This window comes from Neurospora hispaniola, assembly GCF_033458365.1.
Source record: "Neurospora hispaniola strain FGSC 10403 chromosome Unknown B0T23scaffold_3, whole genome shotgun sequence".
Lineage (NCBI taxonomy): Eukaryota > Fungi > Ascomycota > Sordariomycetes > Sordariales > Sordariaceae > Neurospora > Neurospora hispaniola.
In genome coordinates this window covers 3,884,272-3,905,323 of record NW_026944408.1, presented here as the reverse complement: position 1 = coordinate 3,905,323, position 21,052 = coordinate 3,884,272, and the positions used below count along the sequence as shown (strand labels likewise).

The 21,052-nt window shown below is 51.3% G+C and overlaps 8 protein-coding genes across 8 annotated transcripts; 3 read left to right on the top strand and 5 right to left on the bottom strand.

The window, feature by feature from the left end:
* Positions 1-877: 877 nt before the first annotated feature.
* B0T23DRAFT_125315 (PLC-like phosphodiesterase) lies at positions 878-2,249 on the bottom strand. Its single transcript, XM_062832101.1, has one exon. It carries the CDS (start codon positions 2,098-2,100, stop codon positions 910-912), a length of 1,191 nt encoding a protein of 396 aa, XP_062694510.1. The 5' UTR covers positions 2,101-2,249; the 3' UTR covers positions 878-909.
* A 1,324-nt stretch (positions 2,250-3,573) lies between these two features.
* On the bottom strand, positions 3,574-5,185 carry B0T23DRAFT_428011 (uncharacterized protein; the record flags this gene model as incomplete). The annotated part of the gene is made up of 3 exons (XM_062840106.1): positions 3,574-3,696; positions 3,767-5,092; positions 5,162-5,185. 3 exons carry the CDS (start codon positions 5,183-5,185, stop codon positions 3,574-3,576), a joined length of 1,473 nt encoding a protein of 490 aa, XP_062694509.1.
* A 1,638-nt stretch (positions 5,186-6,823) lies between these two features.
* On the bottom strand, positions 6,824-8,601 carry B0T23DRAFT_313748 (uncharacterized protein; the record flags this gene model as incomplete). Its single annotated transcript, XM_062834759.1, has 5 exons — positions 6,824-7,719; positions 7,780-7,859; positions 8,027-8,070; positions 8,287-8,371; positions 8,531-8,601. The coding sequence occupies 5 exons, from the start codon at positions 8,599-8,601 to the stop codon at positions 6,824-6,826; spliced, it is 1,176 nt and encodes a 391-aa protein (XP_062694508.1).
* Positions 8,602-10,312: 1,711 nt separating this feature from the next.
* B0T23DRAFT_403859 (Rad9-domain-containing protein) lies at positions 10,313-12,056 on the top strand (the record flags this gene model as incomplete). The annotated part of the gene is made up of 6 exons (XM_062838819.1): positions 10,313-10,426; positions 10,505-10,642; positions 10,700-10,841; positions 10,896-11,132; positions 11,192-11,808; positions 11,868-12,056. 6 exons carry the CDS (start codon positions 10,313-10,315, stop codon positions 12,054-12,056), a joined length of 1,437 nt encoding a protein of 478 aa, XP_062694507.1.
* Positions 12,057-12,086: 30 nt separating this feature from the next.
* B0T23DRAFT_125006 (regulator of chromosome condensation 1/beta-lactamase-inhibitor protein II) lies at positions 12,087-13,510 on the bottom strand. The gene has a single exon (XM_062832098.1). The coding sequence runs from the start codon at positions 13,265-13,267 to the stop codon at positions 12,158-12,160; it is 1,110 nt and encodes a 369-aa protein (XP_062694506.1). The 5' UTR covers positions 13,268-13,510; the 3' UTR covers positions 12,087-12,157.
* B0T23DRAFT_125007 (uncharacterized protein) lies at positions 13,511-15,757 on the top strand. Its single transcript, XM_062832099.1, has 4 exons — positions 13,511-13,863; positions 14,264-14,324; positions 14,398-14,509; positions 14,575-15,757. Exons 1-4 carry the CDS (start codon positions 13,754-13,756, stop codon positions 15,627-15,629), a joined length of 1,338 nt encoding a protein of 445 aa, XP_062694505.1. The 5' UTR covers positions 13,511-13,753; the 3' UTR covers positions 15,630-15,757.
* Positions 15,758-16,234: 477 nt separating this feature from the next.
* B0T23DRAFT_124989 (COP9 signalosome complex subunit 5) lies at positions 16,235-17,800 on the top strand. Its single transcript, XM_062832097.1, has 2 exons — positions 16,235-16,526; positions 16,614-17,800. The coding sequence occupies exons 1-2, from the start codon at positions 16,523-16,525 to the stop codon at positions 17,618-17,620; spliced, it is 1,011 nt and encodes a 336-aa protein (XP_062694504.1). The 5' UTR covers positions 16,235-16,522; the 3' UTR covers positions 17,621-17,800.
* On the bottom strand, positions 17,801-20,357 carry B0T23DRAFT_125014 (uncharacterized protein). Its single transcript, XM_062832100.1, has 5 exons — positions 19,907-20,357; positions 19,744-19,816; positions 19,626-19,663; positions 19,174-19,560; positions 17,801-19,108 (listed from the first exon to the last, which is right to left on the bottom strand). Exons 1-5 carry the CDS (start codon positions 20,249-20,251, stop codon positions 17,981-17,983), a joined length of 1,971 nt encoding a protein of 656 aa, XP_062694503.1. The 5' UTR covers positions 20,252-20,357; the 3' UTR covers positions 17,801-17,980.
* Between the last annotated feature and the right edge of the window lie 695 nt (positions 20,358-21,052).

The following is a 21,052-nucleotide window of genomic DNA, read 5'->3' as shown; positions in this document are numbered from 1 at the left end:
ACCATACCTTCTAGTTCACTTTTGGATCAACCTTTGCATTAAGGAAGGAGCGGCCAGAATCTATCCGCATGGAACTGAAGGTTATGGAGACTTTCATGTGTAGTGGATAAAGCGTACAGTTCTTCTGCCTGAGCGGCCAACCATTCGATCCTGTTGACGGCAGGTGATTCTCCAATCGGCCGAAAAGAACCTCTTCAGCAACGACTTGCCAGTCTCATCCAGTTCCCTGTGAAGAGGCAAACGGAAGGCAGCGTTAGAGTTCGGATGAAAAAAACAGCAGAGGAGTACACTCTTTGCTCCTAACAGTACGGCACCGATTTATTCACTTTTTTGAGTTGCCTTTGTGTTATGACTCACTAATTGTCAACGTTTAGTGAACAGTTAATCATGAAGGGCGAGAGAAGGGTGAAGGGGGTGGGGCACGTGGAAGAGAATAAATAGTAGATATATATATACATATACATTTATGCGAGTGGATGGCTCTTTCTTTCCACTCAACCAAACGACGATCTCGGATGAAACGGCAGGGCGATTTGGATAAGCTCGTCGCCTGTCAGTGAACAGGAGATATTTACGAATGGTATAGACAGAAACTCAGGAATGCGCTAATGTAGGAATATAGCTGGTGAAGATGGCATAACCTCACAAGAATCATGGTAAGGGGAGAATACCGTAAAATCTCCATCACCAGCTCTCGTGTAATACCCGTACTGATTGTCATCAAGCAAGTTCGAGCGTCGATCCAATTATTCAGGCCGCAGGCCAGTTTGATCAGGCCAGTCTACCTTCACCCCAAAGCACCAATTACACCCTTCGAACAAAAATTACGCCCAACGCCACGGTGACCATGCGCATGAGCTTCTTCAAACCAAATTATTCTAGCACTCAAGTATTAACAGACAACATCATCTATACCATCGCCAGAGCAAAGACCACAAAAGCAATCAGCGCGACATTCATGCCCATCGGCGAATGGTTCTCCCCCGCGCCGCTCGTGTTCCCCTTACTCTCCCCGGACACCGACTTCCTCCCTGTGGCCGTGATCCCATTCAACCGATCGGCCGTATCGATCGCCGGCCCGTGATCGAAAAAGTCTACCAAAATAAACGTCGGCTTCACTCCCCACTGCTTGACGCAGGTATCAGCGTGCAAGCCCAGGTTTCCGGTGGTGGAAGTATCCGGGCTGTTGGTAATGTCGATGTCCGTCTCGTCCGGGATCTGGACGCCCTGCAAGAGCAGGCTGTCCGCGAAGTGGTTCATCAACGGCATCAACCCCGCCGAGATAGCATCCCCTGCCGAACCCTGTCCCTTGGGCCGATCCAGGGTGCAGTTGAACCCGCTCAGGCTGGGGACGTTGTACGCGGTTTCGAAGACATGGTCGAACTCGCTTAGCAGGTACGGGTAGGTGGGCGAGTAGTCGATGGAGGCGATGAAGGTGACCAGGCGCTTGTTGGATGTGATCATGTCTCCTAGCGTGGGCCAGGTGTTGCTGGCTGAGCTGCCGTTGCTCAGTTGGTAGCCGTAAGTAGAGATACCGGATCCCTCAAACACGGCGGCGTAGTCAGAGACGAGCTTGTTGTCGGAGTTGACGAGCAAGATCGTCACCACCTCGTTGGGGTTATTGTCCATCCAGAACTTGATCTTGGCCAGCCAGTCTTGGAGTGGCCCTGCGTCTAGCAGGGTGCAGCTGGTGTGACATAGTTGGAGTGTCCCGTTGGCATCGTGAACTTGGGCCTGGAGCAGTCTGATACCGGCGTCGAGGGCGACTGTTGCGTTGAAATATTGATTGCCGGCTAAGCTGTCACTGGTGCTCGCATCACGGAGAAAGGACGAATCGTGCGCGCCCATGTGAGTGACATTGTTGTAGGCCCGATTGCAAAGCAACGGTGAGTTGTTACAGGCAGAGATATCGCTGGCGGCGTTGCTCGATGACGGTGATGCTGTTGTTGCTTGAGAGACGGCTACGCCTGCCGTTGATGCTGATGCTGCTGATACCGCGCTTACGATCCCACTCTCGGCTCCAGATGGTCCCTGTGGAATGGCGCAAATTCCAGAAACCAGTAATAGCGCCGTCGCCAGAGATGAGATGAGTGATGGCATTATTATTACTTTCAGATTAACCCCCGTGGACGAGTTGCGGTGATTGGGATCGTGGGAAAGGGTCTCGGCTCTCTGTCCCCGAGCCTGGTAGGGTGTGTAATAAGCAAACGACTAGAACTAAACTTCCAAAAATGCCGTGAGTATTGAAGAGTCTAAAGAAAAGAAATATCGAAAGGAGTAAAAAGAAAATGTCAAGCAGAAGAATGCAAGTTTTCCGCAATCGTTTTCGGCCTCGCCTCATCCACCGACTTTCCTTTCTTTCTGCACTAGAGAAAGACTGCTCTTCGAACGGATCTGCATGGGTACGCATGTACATTCACCTTTACCCAATGGGTTGGGATCCGCTAATGAGTTGAAGATCACCCCACCCCGTCCACGTCTTTGCGACGACAAGGAGGCTCTGTTTCCCAAAAAAGAGAGAGGGAAAAAAAAAGGACTTCCTCTCACCAGTCAACTTCAGCGTCATGAAACAACCTTGTGCTGTAACTTGACAAGGAGGCGTGCTGCGCCTCGCTTTGATGTAGTCAGCCAGCCCGCTTATCTGTAAATGGTCGAGCGATTACCCTCAATCTTCGCCCTTTTGAACTCGCAGATTCACAGCGTGCGCGGCTCATACAAAGGCCCCGGATTGAGGCCGAAATGAGGTGAGGCTGCGTCCCATGAAGTAGAACGGAGTTCCCAATCTGGAGATATGTGTACGTACCGCCAACTTTGTGTTTGTGACTCAGGGGTAACTATGCAGGAGAGGAATCGCAGATTCTGATTGGCTATTGGCGACCCAGAAAAGGGTCTCCCCAGCGATGGCACTGAGGGGTCCCATGGTTTTCCCGATCAGGTACAGACGAGTATAAAACTCTCAAACACCCTCGAAACATCAGGGACACCGCTCCTTGACTCTCTCACTCAGGTACTCTACAATGATGAATTCCGTAAAACCATTGACATCGTATCTGGCCATACCAGAGGTTGTGAACTTGCAAGCACCTTACTGGGCAGCTGCGTCAGCTCAGCAAAGAAAACGTAAGCTTGTGGAGAAAGAGGCTGCTTGTTCTCGCTTGGGGGATTTCAAGATGAACGAATAAAACACCCACGCAAGTCTTGACCATATTAATGCTCTCTTTGATCAAGATTGGTATCTGATTGCGTGGCCATTGTGTTGCTTACAGACATGACCAAGGCGATTAACTGACAATCCCGTGAAGTTGGGAGCGATGCTAAATCTGATATGCTAGCCAGAACTCAGTAACAGAAACTCGACTGTTGGAGGATACAGCCAACTACCTGCTTGTTGGTCGAAAAGGCGATCCGTATAGTGAATTCTGAAAACAGGGCAGAGCTAACACATGACCTCGATATAGCTTGAAGCCTGGTATGTTCCTATGTTCGTTGCTATGTCCGTCGAAATTACAATGCCTATGTCCCAAACGTGTTCCAAGCGAGAATGAAAGGCACGAAGACGGCGTCTTACATCAATCATTCCGGGTCACCAGCGGGCTCATCTGCGTGCTTCTTGGCAGCTTCGATCTCCTTCCACTTTTCCTGGCCCTCTTGTGTAGTGGCGTCAATGATTTCCTCCTCGAGACTCAAAACACCAGCCTAAAGACCTCACGTTAGCAATTCTGTCTTCGCAGCAAACCAACACGGGAGCAAACGACTGTCAACTTACATCTCCAAATTTGCTCACCAACTCCTCAGCCTCCTCAACCTTCATCTTGCCCAGAACCTTGTTCACCTCATCCAACTTGCCCGATTCCAGAGCCTTCTTCATCTCGGGACTAAAGCTTTCAAAGATAGCTCTAGCTTGCTGTACCTCTGGGTCTTCACTGTCAGCTGGAGGAATGTTGATGTTTATCACCGTACCAGGCTCTACCGCATGCAGTTGGATCTGTTCGACACCCTCTTGGCTGCCACCTTCGGCCTCTTCCTTTGCCCTCTGTAGGTTGATTTCTCTAGCCCTATTCTTGATCTTGTAAAATGTGTCCTGCACATCCTTGAAGAAGACCTCCTGGGCCTGGTGGCCTTGTGTCGTGATGCGCTTGAAGAACAGAGCGACGCCGTCGCGTCCCAAAGCCCGGCAGTACTGCAGCAGGAGTGCTTGGTGGACGCAATTGCGAGCATAGTCGTCACGGTTCTGAAGCTGTGCGTCGAAAGCGAGGACGAGCAAGCCATCGGTTTCTTTTTCGGTAAGGATTTCTGGGTGTTTCGTAAGGAAGGCGAGGGACTCCCGGTAGTCGTCTGCCTTGATCGAAGCAAATTGTTTGGCGGCAGGAGAAGCCTCAATTTCAGCATCATCGTCATCATCGTTCGTAGTCGTGCTGGGTGCAGGTAGGCTATCGGTGGCGCTGTAGTTCGGGTTTAGAAGTTCGACCTTGGACGTCTCCTTCTTGTCTCCTGAGGTAGAGGCCTTCGCCTTGTTGATGTGCGTGCTGTCAAAGCCCGTGTGGATAGACTCGCTCGTAATTTTGCTCTTGTCAATCTTTTCCAACTCGTCAAGCTTGTTGAGCAACTCGCCCTGTAGGTTTGTGACTTTCTTGAGGTGCTCCTCCACTTCCGCGATGGTAGCTTCGTATCTCTTGTCTTGCTCTACCTTCTTCTCCTCTAAAGTCTTGTTCACATCGTCAAGAAGCGTGGCCATCATCTTGGTGTACGTAGGCAGGGGTTGCTCTGCATTGTGAACACCGGCAGGCCTTGGTGGGGGCTGGTCATCCTTGGGATCTAGACCAGCGGCCGACTCTATGACAGCCTGAAAGGCCACCTCGCCTGGGTTGCGCGAGCTGACTTCCGAAGCATGAGCCTTGAGAGAGGCAAGAAGGGAGGAGATCCGCTTGATCAGAGTATCATTGATGATTCTTTCGTACTTGAGGGTCTCGATCTGGAGCTTGCGTTGCTGACGTTCCGCATGAATCTGGTTCTGCTTGGCGCGAATGAAAGACCGCTTGTCGACGTTGGGATGAACCTCGACATCAGAGTCATCGCTGAGCTCCAGCGCATCCTGAGTCGGCATGTCAGTGCATCTGTCCACGAGTAGCACTCATGGTGGCCAAAAAAAAGGGTAACTTACCCACTTGCTGTAGTCGACCGGCATCCTGACGCTTTGCGGCGAGCAGTAATTCTGACTATTGATTTAGATGTTCGAATTGGAGAGGCGCTTCTGAAATACTTGACTGGTGTGCAAGTCGCGAAAGTGAAGCAGTGTCAAAGAATTGCGCAAATACGGGTAAAGATTTGGTTCCAAGCAAGTTGCCATGTATGGAGCAGAGAGCGGAAGAGGAGGGGAGGGGGCCAGCTTGTGTTATGGCGGGGTCCATAACTCCTGACGATATTCAACACTACACCAGAGGAGTGGGGTCATGTAGAAAGACGTAGAAGGCTCCGGTCCAAGGTCGCGCACCGCATTATGACTGCATGCCGTCACAGTGTGTGAATAGCAGGAACAGCTATCAACGATCGCTAGAATATGTAGAGGCAAGGAGATATATCCATTCTATTCAAGCTTCAGCTGGCACGAGCTGCTTTGTTTTCTTTTTTTCCAGCCGCCCACCGTAGGGTAGGGGTTGATAGACACAGTAAATATGGCATCTTTTCAATTCCTAACATTTTCCGCGTTTACATTCGCTCTCAGGACCTGTGCGCTTGTCCGTGCACAACACCCACGTTCTGTAGTACTGAGCCAGTAACGAAATGGAAATGTAAACAGCTTACCGCATTCGGAAACAAGTCAACAGACCGCCAGTCTCATTATCCATGAAATGATCGTTGTTTGGGGGATTCTGTGCATTTCTAAAGCTAGCCAGAGTCGGGCTACCCTGTTTTACGTACTAAGATAAAAAGTGGTCACATACCAAGTCACATGAGGGTAACAATGGAAAGATATCTTTCCCATTTCGCTGTGGTAAATTTCCACCTTTGATATTCCAACTTATAACCCTAACCCAGCTTAAATAATCTCTCCTTGTACATACGACACTTCAAGTCTCCTTTCTTCCTGCTGAGCCTCTATACAAGCCACTGTGTCATCCGAGGCTTGATCTGTCAAACAAGCTACCCCTATCAGCATTATTGAGTTTGATCGCGGGACGGCCACCCTTGAACCAGGAAAAAATATATCAAAAAAAGGACGAAAAGGAAACAAGAGAATCTTGACAAAAGCCGTTATATGCGTTGTGGATAGTCGAAAACACCTGAGCAAGGTGTCAAGGTATTGGAATGTAACTTCGAAGTCAGAGCATATAGGCAGAGAAAGTGCTGGACGTCGAACATGATATCAGAAATGGACTGTGGTGGACATGTTTCGTTTTCCATTTTCGTAACCACTCGCTCGAGTCCATTCACATGGGGACACGAAGTGGATGAGACGGTCATTTATTGCAACACGTGCCTGCTTTGGTCCGGATATAAAAAGAAATGCCAGTTTATCATAGAAATGGTCCTGCAAAACGTACCCATAAGCGCAAATAGTACTGCAAACTATATTACATGATCTTGCTCCGGAAGTTTCGAACGAAGATGTACATCAGATTTCTTCCTCGCATATGATTTCTCTCTCCGTGCTTTTTCTTTTTCATGACCGGCAACAAACATCATGTGAACATGCTAGCCACTCCTGATTTTCTCCCTTATCAGGGGCCCTCCCAACTCCTTGATTGAGCTGCGGCCTCGTTGGTATCAGTCATTCACAGTTTCCGTGCATTGAGGAGCTACCGAGACACTGGTTATCCGGGAATTAGTAATCTTCTCCGTCAGAGTCAATGAACTGGATATCAACATCTCCATCAAAGGCTCGCTTGGCTGCCTTACGAAGGCGTTTGTACTCTCTCTGTCCAATCGAAGTGCCTTGCTGGAACGCCGCGCCGAATTCAAACCCCTGATGGTCATGGTCGAGGGTTTCTTCCATCTTTTTGAAGAATTTCAGGATCCCCGAGGCTGTGAAGGCCGAGTCACCTGTGACGTATACTTCCTTAAGGCGCGGAAGGGTTGCAAGTGGCATGATGTGCGCATCATGGACCAGACTCCCGCTGAAGCTGATTTTTTCCAACTTCAAAGCCCCTTCGCTGATCATGCTGATATCTGCGACCGAGAGATACTCTTCCGTCTCCAGTTCTTTAAGCTCTGGACAGTGCGATATGCCTGCGGCAAGGCCCTGGCATCTCCCAGTGGCGGGTCCAAGTTCCTGAAACTCTAGCTGTGGGACTTCAACGTTCAAGTACTCAAGTTTCGTTTGGTGATGTAGCTCACTATACCAGGGCGCATTTGCCTCAACTGACATCAGGGTGAGAGACTTAAGACGGAGCTTTGGCCCTGTCAATGAATCTTTGAGAAGTTGCGTGCCACCAGGGAAAAAGCCCAAGCTGAGGTGCGTCATTTGGCCGCAGTTTTGCAGCCATTCCACACACTGACCGTAGACTGCTGTATCTGACCGTATAAAGTCAAAGTCTGGGCCAACGAACGCGTCGAGATACAGACTCTCTAGTGCATTGCACTTTTGGAGCTCGTTCAATGCGCCCAGAGCTCTGGCTCCCAGTTGTGTCAACTGAATGAGCTTCAGAGAGCCAGAATGCCTATCCAGAGCCTTTAGTACGTGTGGGCCACTTATAACACCTCGTATGACCGTAAAAGATTCTGTGTTGGGTTAGCTGCCGATGCCCTTATTGACCACCTTCAACGGGGGGACGTACATACCGATTGTGTTAGGAGGAAGCGTTTGCAGCAAACTGCTGAGATGTTTTTCAGCTTCCTCACATGGTATGATATAGCATTTGCTACCACGTTCATCAGGTCAGCAACTAGGTTATAAACGCGCGGTGGTTCAAATTTTTGACAAGCACGTTCATTGAGAGGCTAGGCTCTCAGTTTTGAGTATAACGGCTGCGAATGCCTCCGCGAAGGGTGGCATGCGGTTATAGGCGGGGATCTGAAGAATGCTCACAAATGTTTGAGGGCAGAGCAGTTCTGAGTAATAGCCAGAATCACCTGTTCGTTGAGTAAAGATATGTCGTGGATATGAAGCGTTGTCAATCCAGTGAGCCTTGAAATCCACACAGGAAAATACAATATACAGGGCAGGTATTCTAGGTCCGGAAATCGAACTTTGGCTAAACGGGAAGTGACGTGCTCCTGGTCGACGGTAGCCTTGATACCTTCTGTGATCTTATTGACGACTTCACAGAATAGCACATGTGGACCTACGTTGCCACCGAGATGGTCTTGGTCGAATAGATGGTCTTGGTTGGATATATTAATTTGGAGTAGTTGTAGGTAGCGAAGTGGAGGGCTGTAAAATGTGTAACGCAGTTGGGCATCCTCTGATTTATCGAAATTTTGGAGGAAGTTGAGGAGGTCGGAGAAGTCAAGTGTCTTAACCCAACAGCAGTACGGATATAAGGTCTTCCCCAGGCTGGACACAATGATAGACCTCCAGAAGCAGACCGACTGCCTGTCCGCGTCGTCATAGATTAACCCTTTGACAATGCCGTACATTAGCGGCAAGGCAAAGCATGCCATGGTACGATTAAGACGAGCAATGAGAAACATTGTTGATACGTCTTTTATACTGGCAGCCTGGTCAACAATAAGCCACCAAATTTCTGTGGGAAAGCCCGGGAAGGTCATGGCAACTATTGAGACCAAGACGAAACAATCAATAAAGTGGACGTGGGAATGCGAAATGCGGTATAACTACCCACGGCACGGCGGAAGCAAATGGTTTTGTTTAAGTTTGTCTGGGCAAAAGTCAGAAAACATTGTACGTCTGAAGGGGGCTGAAGGAGCAGTTAAGGGAATAGGTACTGTGATGGAAGGGAGGGACGAGAAAGCACTACGAACCTTAACGCGCAACTCGAAAGAACTGTGGAAGTATGGGTTCCTCTCGACAAGCAGAATGATTCTACCAGCGTGACTGGCTGAAGTCTTGAACAGTCTCGACGGCCTATGCTGGTTGTGGAGGAGCGGCTGAAGCGAAAATCCAAGGTATCCCGTGACAATGCCCGCGTCAACGGTGATGCTTATGGACAAGTTGGTTTGCTGGATGTGATTCTCCTGGCAAATGGGTTGCTGTGATGCACTTGTGTGGACGAACTTGCCAAAACGGACAGTTTCTGCCGAGCCTCACGGTGAGATCCAGTAAAGGGTCTACACTAAGCAGTAGATTATTGTTTGGGAGGGGAAAGCAGAAGATGAAACAATCGTTTGCGAATTGTCAGAGCGATCTGGGCGGTTTGGACAGAGAGAGGACTGGAGATAGATTCCGAAAACGACCGAATGGCGATTTCTTGTACTCGAAATCAATACCTAGGGTACTGAAGGCCCCTTGTCACATGTGCGCGCATACTCAAGGCATCAGAGCGCGCTCACTGGTGGAATTCATAAATGCATGTGTGATTTGCTTCACAGCTTCTAATAAACAGGGTGTTTTCGGAATTGCGTTTGTTGACGTGTGTCAGGTCTCGGAGCAAGTTGAGGACTCGGATATCCAACAGCCCCCACATTGACAATGATAGGCAGCCGAGCCAATGAGGTTGAGCTAGAGGTACCTATTGCTGCTTTCACAGTATCAAATCACTTGTCCCATACCAAACGGGAATTCAACAGAAGAAAAGGTGTACACTTGAATATTTCTGAGGAACTCCCGCGCGTACCACCAATAGTCCATGGGAGCTTTTTGCTTTTTGTGAGCTCGACGGGACCTAGTTCAAGCTGCAACAAGGCGCAAGTGGGAGAAATTGACCTGAAAGACCGGGCTACGGGCAGTAGTTGTAGAGGTATGGATGTCGCGCAGGAAGTCCGGCGAGGTGACGGGAGCGTCGATCGGTCCCTGTGTGTACCTATCTTAGAGGGCTCTAGAGCTAGGCTAGAGTGCTAGGCACTGGAATTTACCGCCCCAAATGTGCTTCGACGCGGTCGGGTCCCTTGCGAGTGCTCTGGGAGCAGCCGCGCAACCATCACAGTTCCCTTGCACCTTCCATCCATCATTGTTCACTTGCTCTTGATACAGCGTTTCGTGTCACGCATGAGCACTCCAAGGCAACTGCACTCGGCCTCGACTTATTCTCCATCAGACTCCAGGCCACTGCAGGCTCCTGCCCTTCTGTCGGGCCATCACAACAGAATTCGCTGACTGGATGCGAGAAAGTGTGTAGCTGGACTTGGACCCGAGAAACCTCTTCCTGGCCAAAAGAATAAAAGTAGATCGACTAATTGCGACGGCGGCCACAAAATGGTGATCTTGAACTTCACGCTCAGCGAGGAGGGCGTGTCTGTTTTCCACGACGCCCTCGCCTGCATGTACAAGTTCAGTGATGATGTTTGCTTGGAAGCAAGAAGGGACAAGGTACGTTCATAGAGGGCTCACCAACAAATCTTCCCTTCTTGAGATCATGATACAGCTGCTAATTTATCTGTCTCTTAGCTTACCTTGACTACTCTCAACATTTCAAAGTCAGCATACGTTTGCTTCACTTTTGCCGCTAACAGGTTCTTCTCCCGTTACCATTTCGAGGGAAATGCCCTGTATCGAGACAGATTCTTCTGCCAACTCTACGTCCGGGTGAGTGGTCGCTCCTAGACCTATGTCCCCTGGGTAGTTACCAACAATTTCTCTCAGTCCCTCTTGTCCATCTTTCGGTCTCGCCAAGGTGGTGATTCTGCACGGGATAAAGATGCTTCCATCGAGCGCTGTGATGTTGCCATTGAAGATGGCCCTGGCAAGAAGAGCCGCTTGATTGCAAGAATCTCTTGCAGGAACGGTACATAACGCTCCGATCATAGTCATCATACCTACAAAGCTCACAACGTTACAGGAATCACCGCGTCTCATTCTCTACCGTTCGAACCAAAGCCACCAACTCATGCCAAGTTTGAGAAGGACGAGGCTGGGAATCGTTGGTCGATCTCATCTAGCACACTGCGACAACTCATGGATCATTTCGGTCCGGGTATTGAATTGCTTGATATCAACACGGATGACGATGATCATGTTGTGAACTTTACCTGCTTCACGGACAAGGTGCAGAAACGCGGCCCTCATGGCAATGAAGGTTTGTAAGACCTCCCTTCAAGCCAAGTTGGAGGATGATGCTGACAATGGCATGAAAAGCTGTCCTCAAGAAGCCGCTTCACACCAACATTTCTGTAGAAATGGCCGAGTTTAACGAGGTTGAAGTCCAAGACAAACTTCACATCATCATTAGTGTCAAGGATTTCCGAGCCATTCTCCAACACGCTCAAATAATCAGCGGAGAGCTCGCAACCTACTACTCGGAGCCCGGACGCCCGATGAAATTATCTTATAGTGCGGACGGTATTCTGTGTGAGTTCATCCTCATGACGGTTGGAGAACAGGATGCCATGACCCAGAAGCACAAAAGTACCAGGGCAAGGGCTTCAAAGACCCCAAAACCGGGTTCGGGTCCGGGACCAGGTCCTGCGTCAAAGCCTGACGGCTCTGTTGCAAACAATGAGGCCAAAGACGTTCCAAAGCCAGCGCAGAAGCCTCCTCAACAAAAGACACCGCCACGACCACGACAGACACAATTTGAAATTCGACCACCACCCATACCGCCTCGAACCCCGGTGGCCGCCAAGACTGATCGATCTGATTCGCCGTTATTCGTTGAGCAAGGCGACGAGGACCGGCAATGGGATCCCGTGGATCGTGAGGATGAAGAGGAGATGGACAACGCTAGAGTCGAGTGGAATGCAACGGGCGAACCGGTACTTCTACGTCATTTCCTTCTAGTCGCCACGAAAAAGATGGCTAACATCCACTCTAGAATCCGCCGTCCTTGCGAATTAGCAGTTTACTGGCAAGACCGGCTGTGCCCGGTAATGAGCCAGACAGACTTACTGGGGGACTCGAGCCAACCCAGCAGCTTTCCGAGGCATGTATCATGTTGTCTCCTATGTCTATTCTTTGGCTAACTGGCAACCAGGTTCGGCGCTTTGGTTTATTTTCCTCTTGACCAAGTAAACCGAGCAGTGCTTAAAGGGGTGGTTTGGTTCATGTACTGTAACATACGACTTATCAGTCATCCTCGGCATATCTTTGACTGTTCCCAAGGCTTTAGGTTGACGGCATCTGTACTGCCACCCAACTGGTGGCACAGCCGGCCCCGAGGGTGGTTATCTTAGCGCCCGAAGGAATGAACTTGGACGACGCAATAACGTTCTGCTGACCCTTTGTGGCATCCGAACTACTGAGCGGTCCGCAGTTGCCGTGTTCACCCCAGCCCCAGGCTGTAACGTCACCCTCCTCGCTCAAGGCTAGTGCATGTTCGCTCCCCACCGCAATATGTTTGGTTTGGGGTAGATTCGCGGGAGCGAGTTGACCATGGTCATTACGGCCCCAGCTCAACAAGCTTCCATCTGCCTTCAAGATGAACAGGTTGCCCCAACTAGCACCGACCTCTCGCCATCCGACAACCTGGTCCGGAACTTCAGCCCTGATCCCCCATTTGTCTGAACCAAGGACCAAGATGTTACCGCTTTCCGGGCTTCCCAGCAAGCATGTGAATTCCTTTCCACAGACCGCTTTCACAACCTTGAAGCCCAAACCCTCGATTTTGCGGGGTGAGTGAACAATATCCTCCGGCGCTCCGATCTGACCCTTCCGGCCATTACCCCAACCCCAAACGTCACCATTGCTTAAAACTGCAACGACATGGCCCATACAAGCGGCAAGATCGACAACTTCCGTGTCCGGGGGAGGAAAATCTGGAATAAGAGACGGAGTCGCCGTACGGAAGATGAAAGTGCCCAAGCCCAACTCGCCTTTCAGGCCGGTGCCGCAAGAGTAGACTCTGGTGTTGCGACCTTGGACATCCAGGCGGGTAAAGATGCTTGCTTCCCAGGCAGCTGCAACCAGACCTACCCTGAATGAGTTTTGGGGTGTTGATACAGATGAAAGATCGACAGGGTGAAATCGAGGAGGCTGCGAGATTTGTGTTTGAGTGAACTTGCCACAGGCACCGGTATTCGGGTCTCCGCTCCAGTAGATGTCGCCGGCCGTAGTCAAAACGATTGTGTGGTTACCTCCTGCAGCAATCTTAGTGATGGAGGCAGTAGCCGGAAGGTCTGCATCAAATTGGGCATCCTTTGGAACGGAAACGTCTTCTTTGTGGCCGATGCCTAGCTGGCCGGAACCATTAGACCCAAGAGCGAAGAGTAGCAGCATTCTGATACGACTTCTTGAGTAATGGACTGAGCGAGGCGGAATGATGATAAGTCGATGTTTTCCTGGAATTGTCCCGTCTTTTGATCGTGGCAACTAAGGATGACGACGGCATTCATTGCAGCCTCCGCGCACAGCCGGTGCCGGGCCGGGACATTGGTGGAGTTGTGGTTCGGAGGCCAAGTTCGGAGGGATGGCTCCATTTCCGGTGTCGGGAAGATGGTCCGAGCTTTCAAGTGCAAATCAAAGTGGGGCGAAGCACACTGACGGGATTTTTCCAGTCGTTTTTAAAATCCCACCTTGCGGCCTCCCGAATTGAAAATTTCTTCCTTCCGTACCACAAAGCCAGCAACAGCAACGCAGCCTCACCCATTGCTTCTCGCGCGATCATCGAGCGAGTGCTTCTTTGGTGCCGAGGGTCCTGTGTGACGATGTGATAGCTGCCGCAAGCGACCGGTCCTGCTGGAAAGAAACAATACACGCGTCAATATGGCTTCGACATCGGAACCCCCCAATATGACCGGCTTCACTGTCGGCCTGATTGGAATGGGCGATATGGGCAAGATGTATGCCCGGAGACTTAGCAGCGCAGGTTGGAGGTAATAATTCTTCCTCGCTCGTCTCATCGTCGTCAATCCCGCCCAGGCTCTTCGCGGAGCCTGTCACCGCGACTAACCTTCAACAAACATTTCGCAGTTGTTCAAATGGTATGTTGCAACAGTTCTTCTCATTCCCCACCACCCCCTAATATGATGACTTGAGTGCATTTGGCTAGAGTATCGCGCCTGTCACGGCTGGTCAACCGTTCCGGTCCCAGTTTGTGTAGGGAGCTTTCCATGATGAAAAATCTCAGCTACCTTACAATTTTCGTCTGAAACAAACACATCTTAACACATCTTTATCTTTCAGCATATGTAAGGGACTTGCGCTGACCAGATATCAACAGGTTCTTAGTGTCACAGCATGATCAGGAATCGGTTGGCTAACGATCCCTTCCAGGATCATGGCCTGCGATAGGGAAGAGAAATATGATGAGCTGGTACAAGAGTTCGAGGGGAATGTACGGTCGCACACATTTAGCCCGATCTCTCTACAGCAGAATCAGTGCTGAGTCTTCATATTTTGCTTTCTAGAAAAATATACAAATTCTCCGTAACGGTCATCTCGTGTCTCGCGCCAGCGATTATATCATATACAGTGTTGAGGCGGCGGTCATCGATCGTGTCGTCGCCCAGTACGGTCCATGTGTGTTGCCATGACCTCTCTCCCCGTCACGTAGACTTGAGCTTAACCGCGTACTTCGTTTCTAGCGACCAAGCTCGGCGCCATTGTTGGTGGCCAAACGTCCTGTAAAGATCCTGAGATCAAGGCTTTCGAAAAGTACCTGCCCGCCGACGTTGACATCGTATCCTGCCACTCCCTTCACGGCCCCAATGTCGATCCCAAGGGCCAGCCGCTGGTGCTCATCAAGCATCGCGCCTCCGACGAATCTTTCTCCAAGGTTGAGCACGTACTCTCCTGCCTTAACTCCAAGGTTGTCTACCTGAGTGCCGATGAACATGACCGCATCACGGCCGATACCCAAGCCGTCACCCACGCCGCTTTCCTCAGCATGGGCAAGGCCTGGCATGCAACCAAGCAATTCCCCTGGGAGGGAACCCGTTATGTCGGCGGCATAGAAAACGTCAAGATCAACCTCATGCTCCGCATCTATGCCCAAAAGTGGCACGTCTACGCCGGCCTCGCCATCCTCAACCCCGAAGCACACAAGCAGATTGCCCAGTTCGCCAAGTCCACCACCGAGCTGTTCCAACTTATGCTGGAGGGTCATAGCGACGAGCTCCGCGCCCGCGTGTACGCCGCCAAGGAAAAAGTCTTTGGTGCCGAAGGAAGCCCCAAGTGGGCGAGCAAACCTCTCCTCCGTGACGATGTGCTCGACCAGTTCAGCCTCCGCCAGCCGGAAAATGGCGGCCCTTCGGCTCCCTCCTTGCCCAACAACCACCTCTCGCTTCTTGCCATGGTCGACTGCTGGAGTGCTCTGGGCATCGTGCCGTACGACCACATGATCTGCTCGACTCCCCTGTTCCGACTCTGGCTGGGCGTCACCGAGCACTTGTTCAGGACCCCGGGCTTGCTGGATGAGTGCCTGAAGGTCGGCATCGAGGATCGGACTTTCAGAAGGGATGACTTGCAGTTCACCATTGCGGCGGCGGGCTGGGCCGAGTGTGTGGGTCTGAGGCAATTCGAGACGTGGAGGGAGCGGTTTGCGGTTACCCAGGCTTTCTTCGAGCCGAGGTTCAAGGGAGCGGTGGAGGTAGGTAATGCGATGATCAAGGCAGTCCTGGCAAGCGATGAGAAGGACTAAAGGTGTATACGGAACGGAGACTGGGTTGGAATGCACATGGAGAAGGTTGAATGCGCGAAGGGCTGTGGAACGGTATCAGGGGAAAGAAAACGGGCATCTTGATGGACGAGACATATCTGTGGATACAACACGGCTACCTGGCGTAGGCTTCCCAGGAACGGCCGTAGTATTGATAATTGAAAAGCTGACGTCTGGATTTTGGAAGATGCGTCTCGGTTGGTCTTTTGATGATGTGCGACTGTGAGATTTACTGTAATGCTATATGAGGCATGGCGAGAGATGATGCTGTCCCGGCTGCAACACTACCTACCTACAGAGTCCTATTTTCGTATCTTCTTCCCACGGTCAGCTTTCCAACTACCGTCCTCAGGTCATGTCACCCACAAGGCCCTTCCTCCGCTGGTGCATCAGTTTGGTACACCGAGTCAGGAGATGACATCGCCCGGCAGGGCTTCGATGTCAAGAGCTCCACGGCCTACGAAGTGCTTTTTGTTGTTTTGTTTATAGATAGGTAGATGCCTGCACAGTACCTAGAACCTTGATGGCTGATTGCCGCGGCGCCAGAAGCTTATCAGCTTCACTAACCCCCCGCATCGCAGGCTGGACCCCCACCATAACTTGACCCACATGAGGCCGAATGCCACTGCCCGCCTGCCGCAATCGAGCTTTCGCCTCAGCATGCTTGCAGCTTGCTTAGTTGGAATGTTTCGTTGCCTGTTACACACAACATCATCAGCGCGACAGACACTGCTACTTTCCTTCGATTGTGTCTGATACAGTTATCCGATCCTCTCACAACATCTATCACGGCCAATCTTCATAAAGGATCACGAAATTTCGCGTATACCCCAACTACCCTACAATAGCTCGGCGAGAGCAACCGTTTGACCACGATGGGTAAGTTTTCTGTGGGCGCAAAGTGATGAACGTTTGTGTGCCACTATCTAGCTTCCCACGGCAGCTAACCTCTAATCCCCATTATAGAGCTGCCACCGAATCCCGGCCTCGTGGACGTCCAACGCGATGCTCTTTACGCCTACGACTCAGAAGCCCACAAAGCCGTTGTCAACTCGCGACCATGGACCAACGATTACAAATACTTCAAGACCGTCCGCATCTCCTCCGTTGCCATGATCAAGATGGTCATGCACGCCCGCTCCGGCGGCAATCTCGAGGTCATGGGTATGATGCAGGGCTACATTGAGGGCAGCACCATGGTCATTACCGACGCCTATCGTTTACCGGTAGAGGGCACAGAAACCCGCGTCAACGCCCAGGACGAAGCGAACGAGTACATGGTCGAGTATCTCCGTCTCTGCCGTGAGGAGAACCGCCTTGAGAACGTTATCGGGTGGTACCACTCACACCCAGGTTATGGCTGTTGGCTAAGCGGTATCGACGTCGGCACCCAATCCCTACAACAGCAGTTCAACGAGCCGTTCGTCGCAGTGGTGATCGACCCGGACAGGACAGTAAGCCAGAACAAGGTTGAGATCGGCGCGTTTAGGACGATTCCAGAAGGGATCAAGCCTCCCGCAGCAACCAACACGACAACGGGCGATGGACAGAGCGTCCCTCTGAACAAGGTGGAGGATTTTGGCGCTCATAGCCATCGATACTACGCGCTCGACGTTGAGCACTTCAAGAGCACACTCGATAGCAAGCTGTTGGAGACGTTGTGGAACAAGTACTGGGTGCAGACGCTGGCCCAGAACCCGCTGCTTACCAACAGGGACTACACGAGCAGCCAAATGGTGGATTTGGGATCCCGCATTTCGAAGGCGTCGAAATCGCTGGAGATGCTCTCAACGACTGGGCAAAGAGGTCCTAAGAGTGATGCGGTCGATCAAAACATAGAGAAATTGCTCAGCGAAGTGAAGCAGATTGCTGCAAAGGAGAGGTCTGGACTGATGGCGGCGGACGTCAAAGGCAAAGTGTTTGGCTGTGGCTGTCGTGGGCAGGCAGAGGGTGTCCAGCCTGAAAAACCATGATATTTTTGGATGCTGCAGTGAGGACAAGGGTGAACATCATTGCGCGAGTCTCTGGAACGGAAGGAAATGCGATTAGGCCAGCATGGGTAGCACCAAAGAGATATCCCCACATTAGAGAGTCCCAGGGAGCATTTATGGAGGCGCATGAGAATCGTTAGGGACAACAGGACCGCATGGACGGACTGGAGATGATAGTCAACAAACGCCCTTTTCCTCCAAGAGAAGAGACAACCAGGGACTAGCCATGGAATACTAGATGGACAAATCCAAACGACAAATAGTAATACATGGCACAACAGCTACAGCCATCCGCCCAAAACTACCGATATTTTACATGCCATACGCCCTTGCCTTTGTGTTCTAGAACAGGTCAAACAACGCCAGTCCAAGACCAGTTGCCACCGCATCCATTGTGCCCGAACCACTTTCCCCATTCTCTGCCTTCTCCTTCTCCAGAGCAACCTTGTACGAGGTAATCAGCCTCTTCATCGTCTCCTTTCTACCCAGCAACTCCATGACCGACACCAGTCCCGGTCCATGATCGCCCGCCAACAGCGCCCACCGCAGAAACTTGTAGCCGCCCGCGCCCTTGATCGGCTCGCCCGTTTCCGGGTCGCTGACGCTCACGGCCTTGACCGTGGCATCCACGACCAGCTTAATCCTCTCAGCCATCCATTCTTCCACTTCGGCCTTCTTCTCCTCCGGAGATCCCTCTTCCCCCTTGGAGGAGACAATATCGCTGAGCTGTTCAACGATGAAGCGCATGACGACACTGGGACTGGCTTCCTCACCATCGAGCTTGGCGTGCTGGAGGGACGGGGTTTCGTCAAAGTTTTTGGAGAGAACCGAGGGGGGGATGGTCCAGAAGGCGTACCGGTTCTGGGAGAGGAAAAGCTCCAGATCGGGCTTGATTGACTTGGCTGTGCGGAGGGCGCGGAGGATGTAGTCCTGGGCAGAAGCAGGGGACTCTTGGGTCTGGGGGACAGGAGAGGCGAGGGAGGGGAGGGGGATGTTATGAACTGTAGTTTCCTCAAGGGCTCCCTTAGGGGTTTCGGCGCGGGCGTCCTCAACAGCCGTGATCATATCCCTGATGGGGTTGATCAGGTAGCTCTGCAGACGCGGCAGGTTGGGCGGTTCCTGCCGGAGTAGATGCTCAAAGTGCTTCTCGTGGAGGTAGGGGAGCTTGTCGAAAGAGACGACGATGTCACCCTTGCTGAACTTGAAGGAAAACCGGTCGACCATATCTTGGAGCGTCATGAAGTCGGGCTCACCACTCTTCTGGCTCCACCCGAGCAGGACGGCGAAGTTGAGCAAAGCCTCGGGAGGGATCTGGTTGTCCTTGTACCAGGACATGTCGACGCCCTTGTGGCGCTTGCTCAGCTTTTGGCGCTCTTTGTCGACGAGGAGACCGACGTGAGCAAATTTGGGTGGTTCCCAGCCGAAGGCGTTGTATAGCTCGACGTGTTTGGGGGTTGAAATGAGCCATTCCTGGATGGTGAAGGGTTAGCAGATATAGGAAACATGACTGGTAGGTTGAGGAAAATACAACATACGGCGCCGCGAATGACGTGAGTAATCTTCATGGCCCGGTCATCGACGATATTGGCAAAGTGGTAGGTTGGAAAACCATCACGCTTCCGGATGATGAAGTCCTCCTCGGGCTCTCTCTTGCGGTAACGGGTATAGAGAATATCCTCGATGATGATGGGCTTGTCGCTGCTCTTGAATCTCACGGCATACTTCTCCCCTTTGGCAGCTCTGTCGTCTGATTCCTCTAGTGAGACGTTGCGGCATGTGCCGGGATACGCTGTCGACTCTCCAGACTCGTGTGCGGCCTGCTTGTGGCGCTCAAGATCCTCGGGTGAGCAGAAGCATCTATACGCCTTGCCCTCGCGGATCAACTGGTTGGCATGCTCGTCATAAAGTGACAGCCGTTCGGACTGGCATATGTAAATGGTTAACCGAAATCCCACCCGTGATACACCAGTGCTGCTTTGCGTCTTACCTGCCTATACGGCCCATATGGTCCCTGAACATCGGGGCCTTTTCACAAAACAAACAGAGTTAGCATGGAGAAGCAGGTATAGAAGACCAGTGCAGACTCATGGGTCGTCATTGCCTGCCTTCATCCCAAGAGAGGCCGGCCCATCTCAAGTCATCAAATAGCCTCTGCTCAGCGTCGTGTACAAGGCGAGTCTACGGATACAATAGAGAGCATCAGCCTCTGCTCCTTCTACGAATTGACCACCTGTGATCCTGGGGTACAAGGTGCTGAGTAGTAATCACCTGGTCTGTGTCTTCGATGCGGAGAATGAACTGGCCGCCGGTCGCCTTGGCAAGAAGGTAGTTGAATAGAGCGGTCCTTAGAGATCCCAGGTGCAGATATCCGGTAGGCGAGGGCGCAAAACGGGTACGGCACGGTGAGTCTGGCAGCTTCCACTTATCCTCAGCCTGTCTTTTCTTGGATCCTTTCAAGACGCCTTCACCTTGTTGTTGCTGCGTAACTTGCGTTTGATGTGGGCAGAGGGTGGATCTCGTCGATGAGAACCACAAACGCCGCGAAGAAAGACTTGAGACACTCGCAAGAGAAGGACAGCCTGGCCTCCTCAACAGTAGCCCTATGCCCCTCATTTTTCAGACTGTCACCTCCCTTTTTTGGTTTTTGAAATTGTGAAGTCAGATGCTGAGACTAACAGTATGAGAAGGTGGAGGGAGCAAGATAACATGTGAGAGTTTGGATCACGAACAAGAATGTCTACAGCCACAGAAGCGGTTCTGGAGTCTTACTACTGCGGTAGTCGGTAATGTGGCGGTGCGATCCATGGTCCAGCGGTAGAAGTGGGTATTTGGGGGTTGTGGAGCCCGCTCAATTTTGAACCGAACTTCAAGTGGACCCTGGGGTGTCATTCTGCAGTCTTGGCATCTCATCGCACTTCCAATTCTGAAAAGACTGGAAAGTCAAGGGTCGCTTCTAGAGGTACCTATATGTAACATGGATATCGTTATCATCAAACTACTTTAGCGATACCAACATCGCCCAGAAGTTTATGACGAAGCGCCCCTAAGGTTATTTTAACACAACTTTTTACAAAAAATAAACCAGCCGCCATACACGACAGAACGCCTTGTAGGCGAACAACAAGTGATGTCGGTGTTTGGGCAACCTGGAGTGCATGCCCGCGCATGTGTAGAAAATAAGGTAATCGCGGGTGGGCTAAAATGGATGGCGCTGTGCGCCTTATTGCTTCCCGACCGTCGTTATCAGGAACACAGCGATATGGATACCGCCTTCCATGAGGGGAAGCTGCATTTGTCCTTCATGACATACTTTCCATAGGTCGTTATACGATTCTTTTTTGGGGGCAAAGGTCTCAGCAGTACATGTGTCTCTCCCGTCGCTCGATCACTTTTCGCAAAGAACCTGAAAGGTTG

What these genes read in the sequence shown, in the direction of transcription:
- B0T23DRAFT_125315 (XM_062832101.1), bottom strand. Translation starts at nt 2,100, where the DNA reads ATGCCATCACTCATCTCATCTCTGGCGACGGCGCTATTACTGGTTTCT.
- B0T23DRAFT_125006 (XM_062832098.1), bottom strand. Translation starts at nt 13,267, where the DNA reads ATGCTGCTACTCTTCGCTCTTGGGTCTAATGGTTCCGGCCAGCTAGGC.
- B0T23DRAFT_125007 (XM_062832099.1), top strand. Translation starts at nt 13,754, where the DNA reads ATGGCTTCGACATCGGAACCCCCCAATATGACCGGCTTCACTGTCGGC. An exon ending in CTTAGCAGCGCAGGTTGGAG is followed by an intron (nt 13,864 to 14,263) that starts GTAATAATTCTT and finishes GATCCCTTCCAG; the next exon opens with GATCATGGCCTGCGATAGGG. An exon ending in TACAAGAGTTCGAGGGGAAT is followed by an intron (nt 14,325 to 14,397) that starts GTACGGTCGCAC and finishes TTTGCTTTCTAG; the next exon opens with AAAAATATACAAATTCTCCG.
- B0T23DRAFT_125014 (XM_062832100.1), bottom strand. Translation starts at nt 20,251, where the DNA reads ATGAGGGGCATAGGGCTACTGTTGAGGAGGCCAGGCTGTCCTTCTCTT. An exon ending in CGGCCTCTCTTGGGATGAAG is followed by an intron (nt 19,664 to 19,743) that starts GCAGGCAATGAC and finishes TTTTGTGAAAAG; the next exon opens with GCCCCGATGTTCAGGGACCA. An exon ending in CATATGGGCCGTATAGGCAG is followed by an intron (nt 19,561 to 19,625) that starts GTAAGACGCAAA and finishes TACATATGCCAG; the next exon opens with TCCGAACGGCTGTCACTTTA.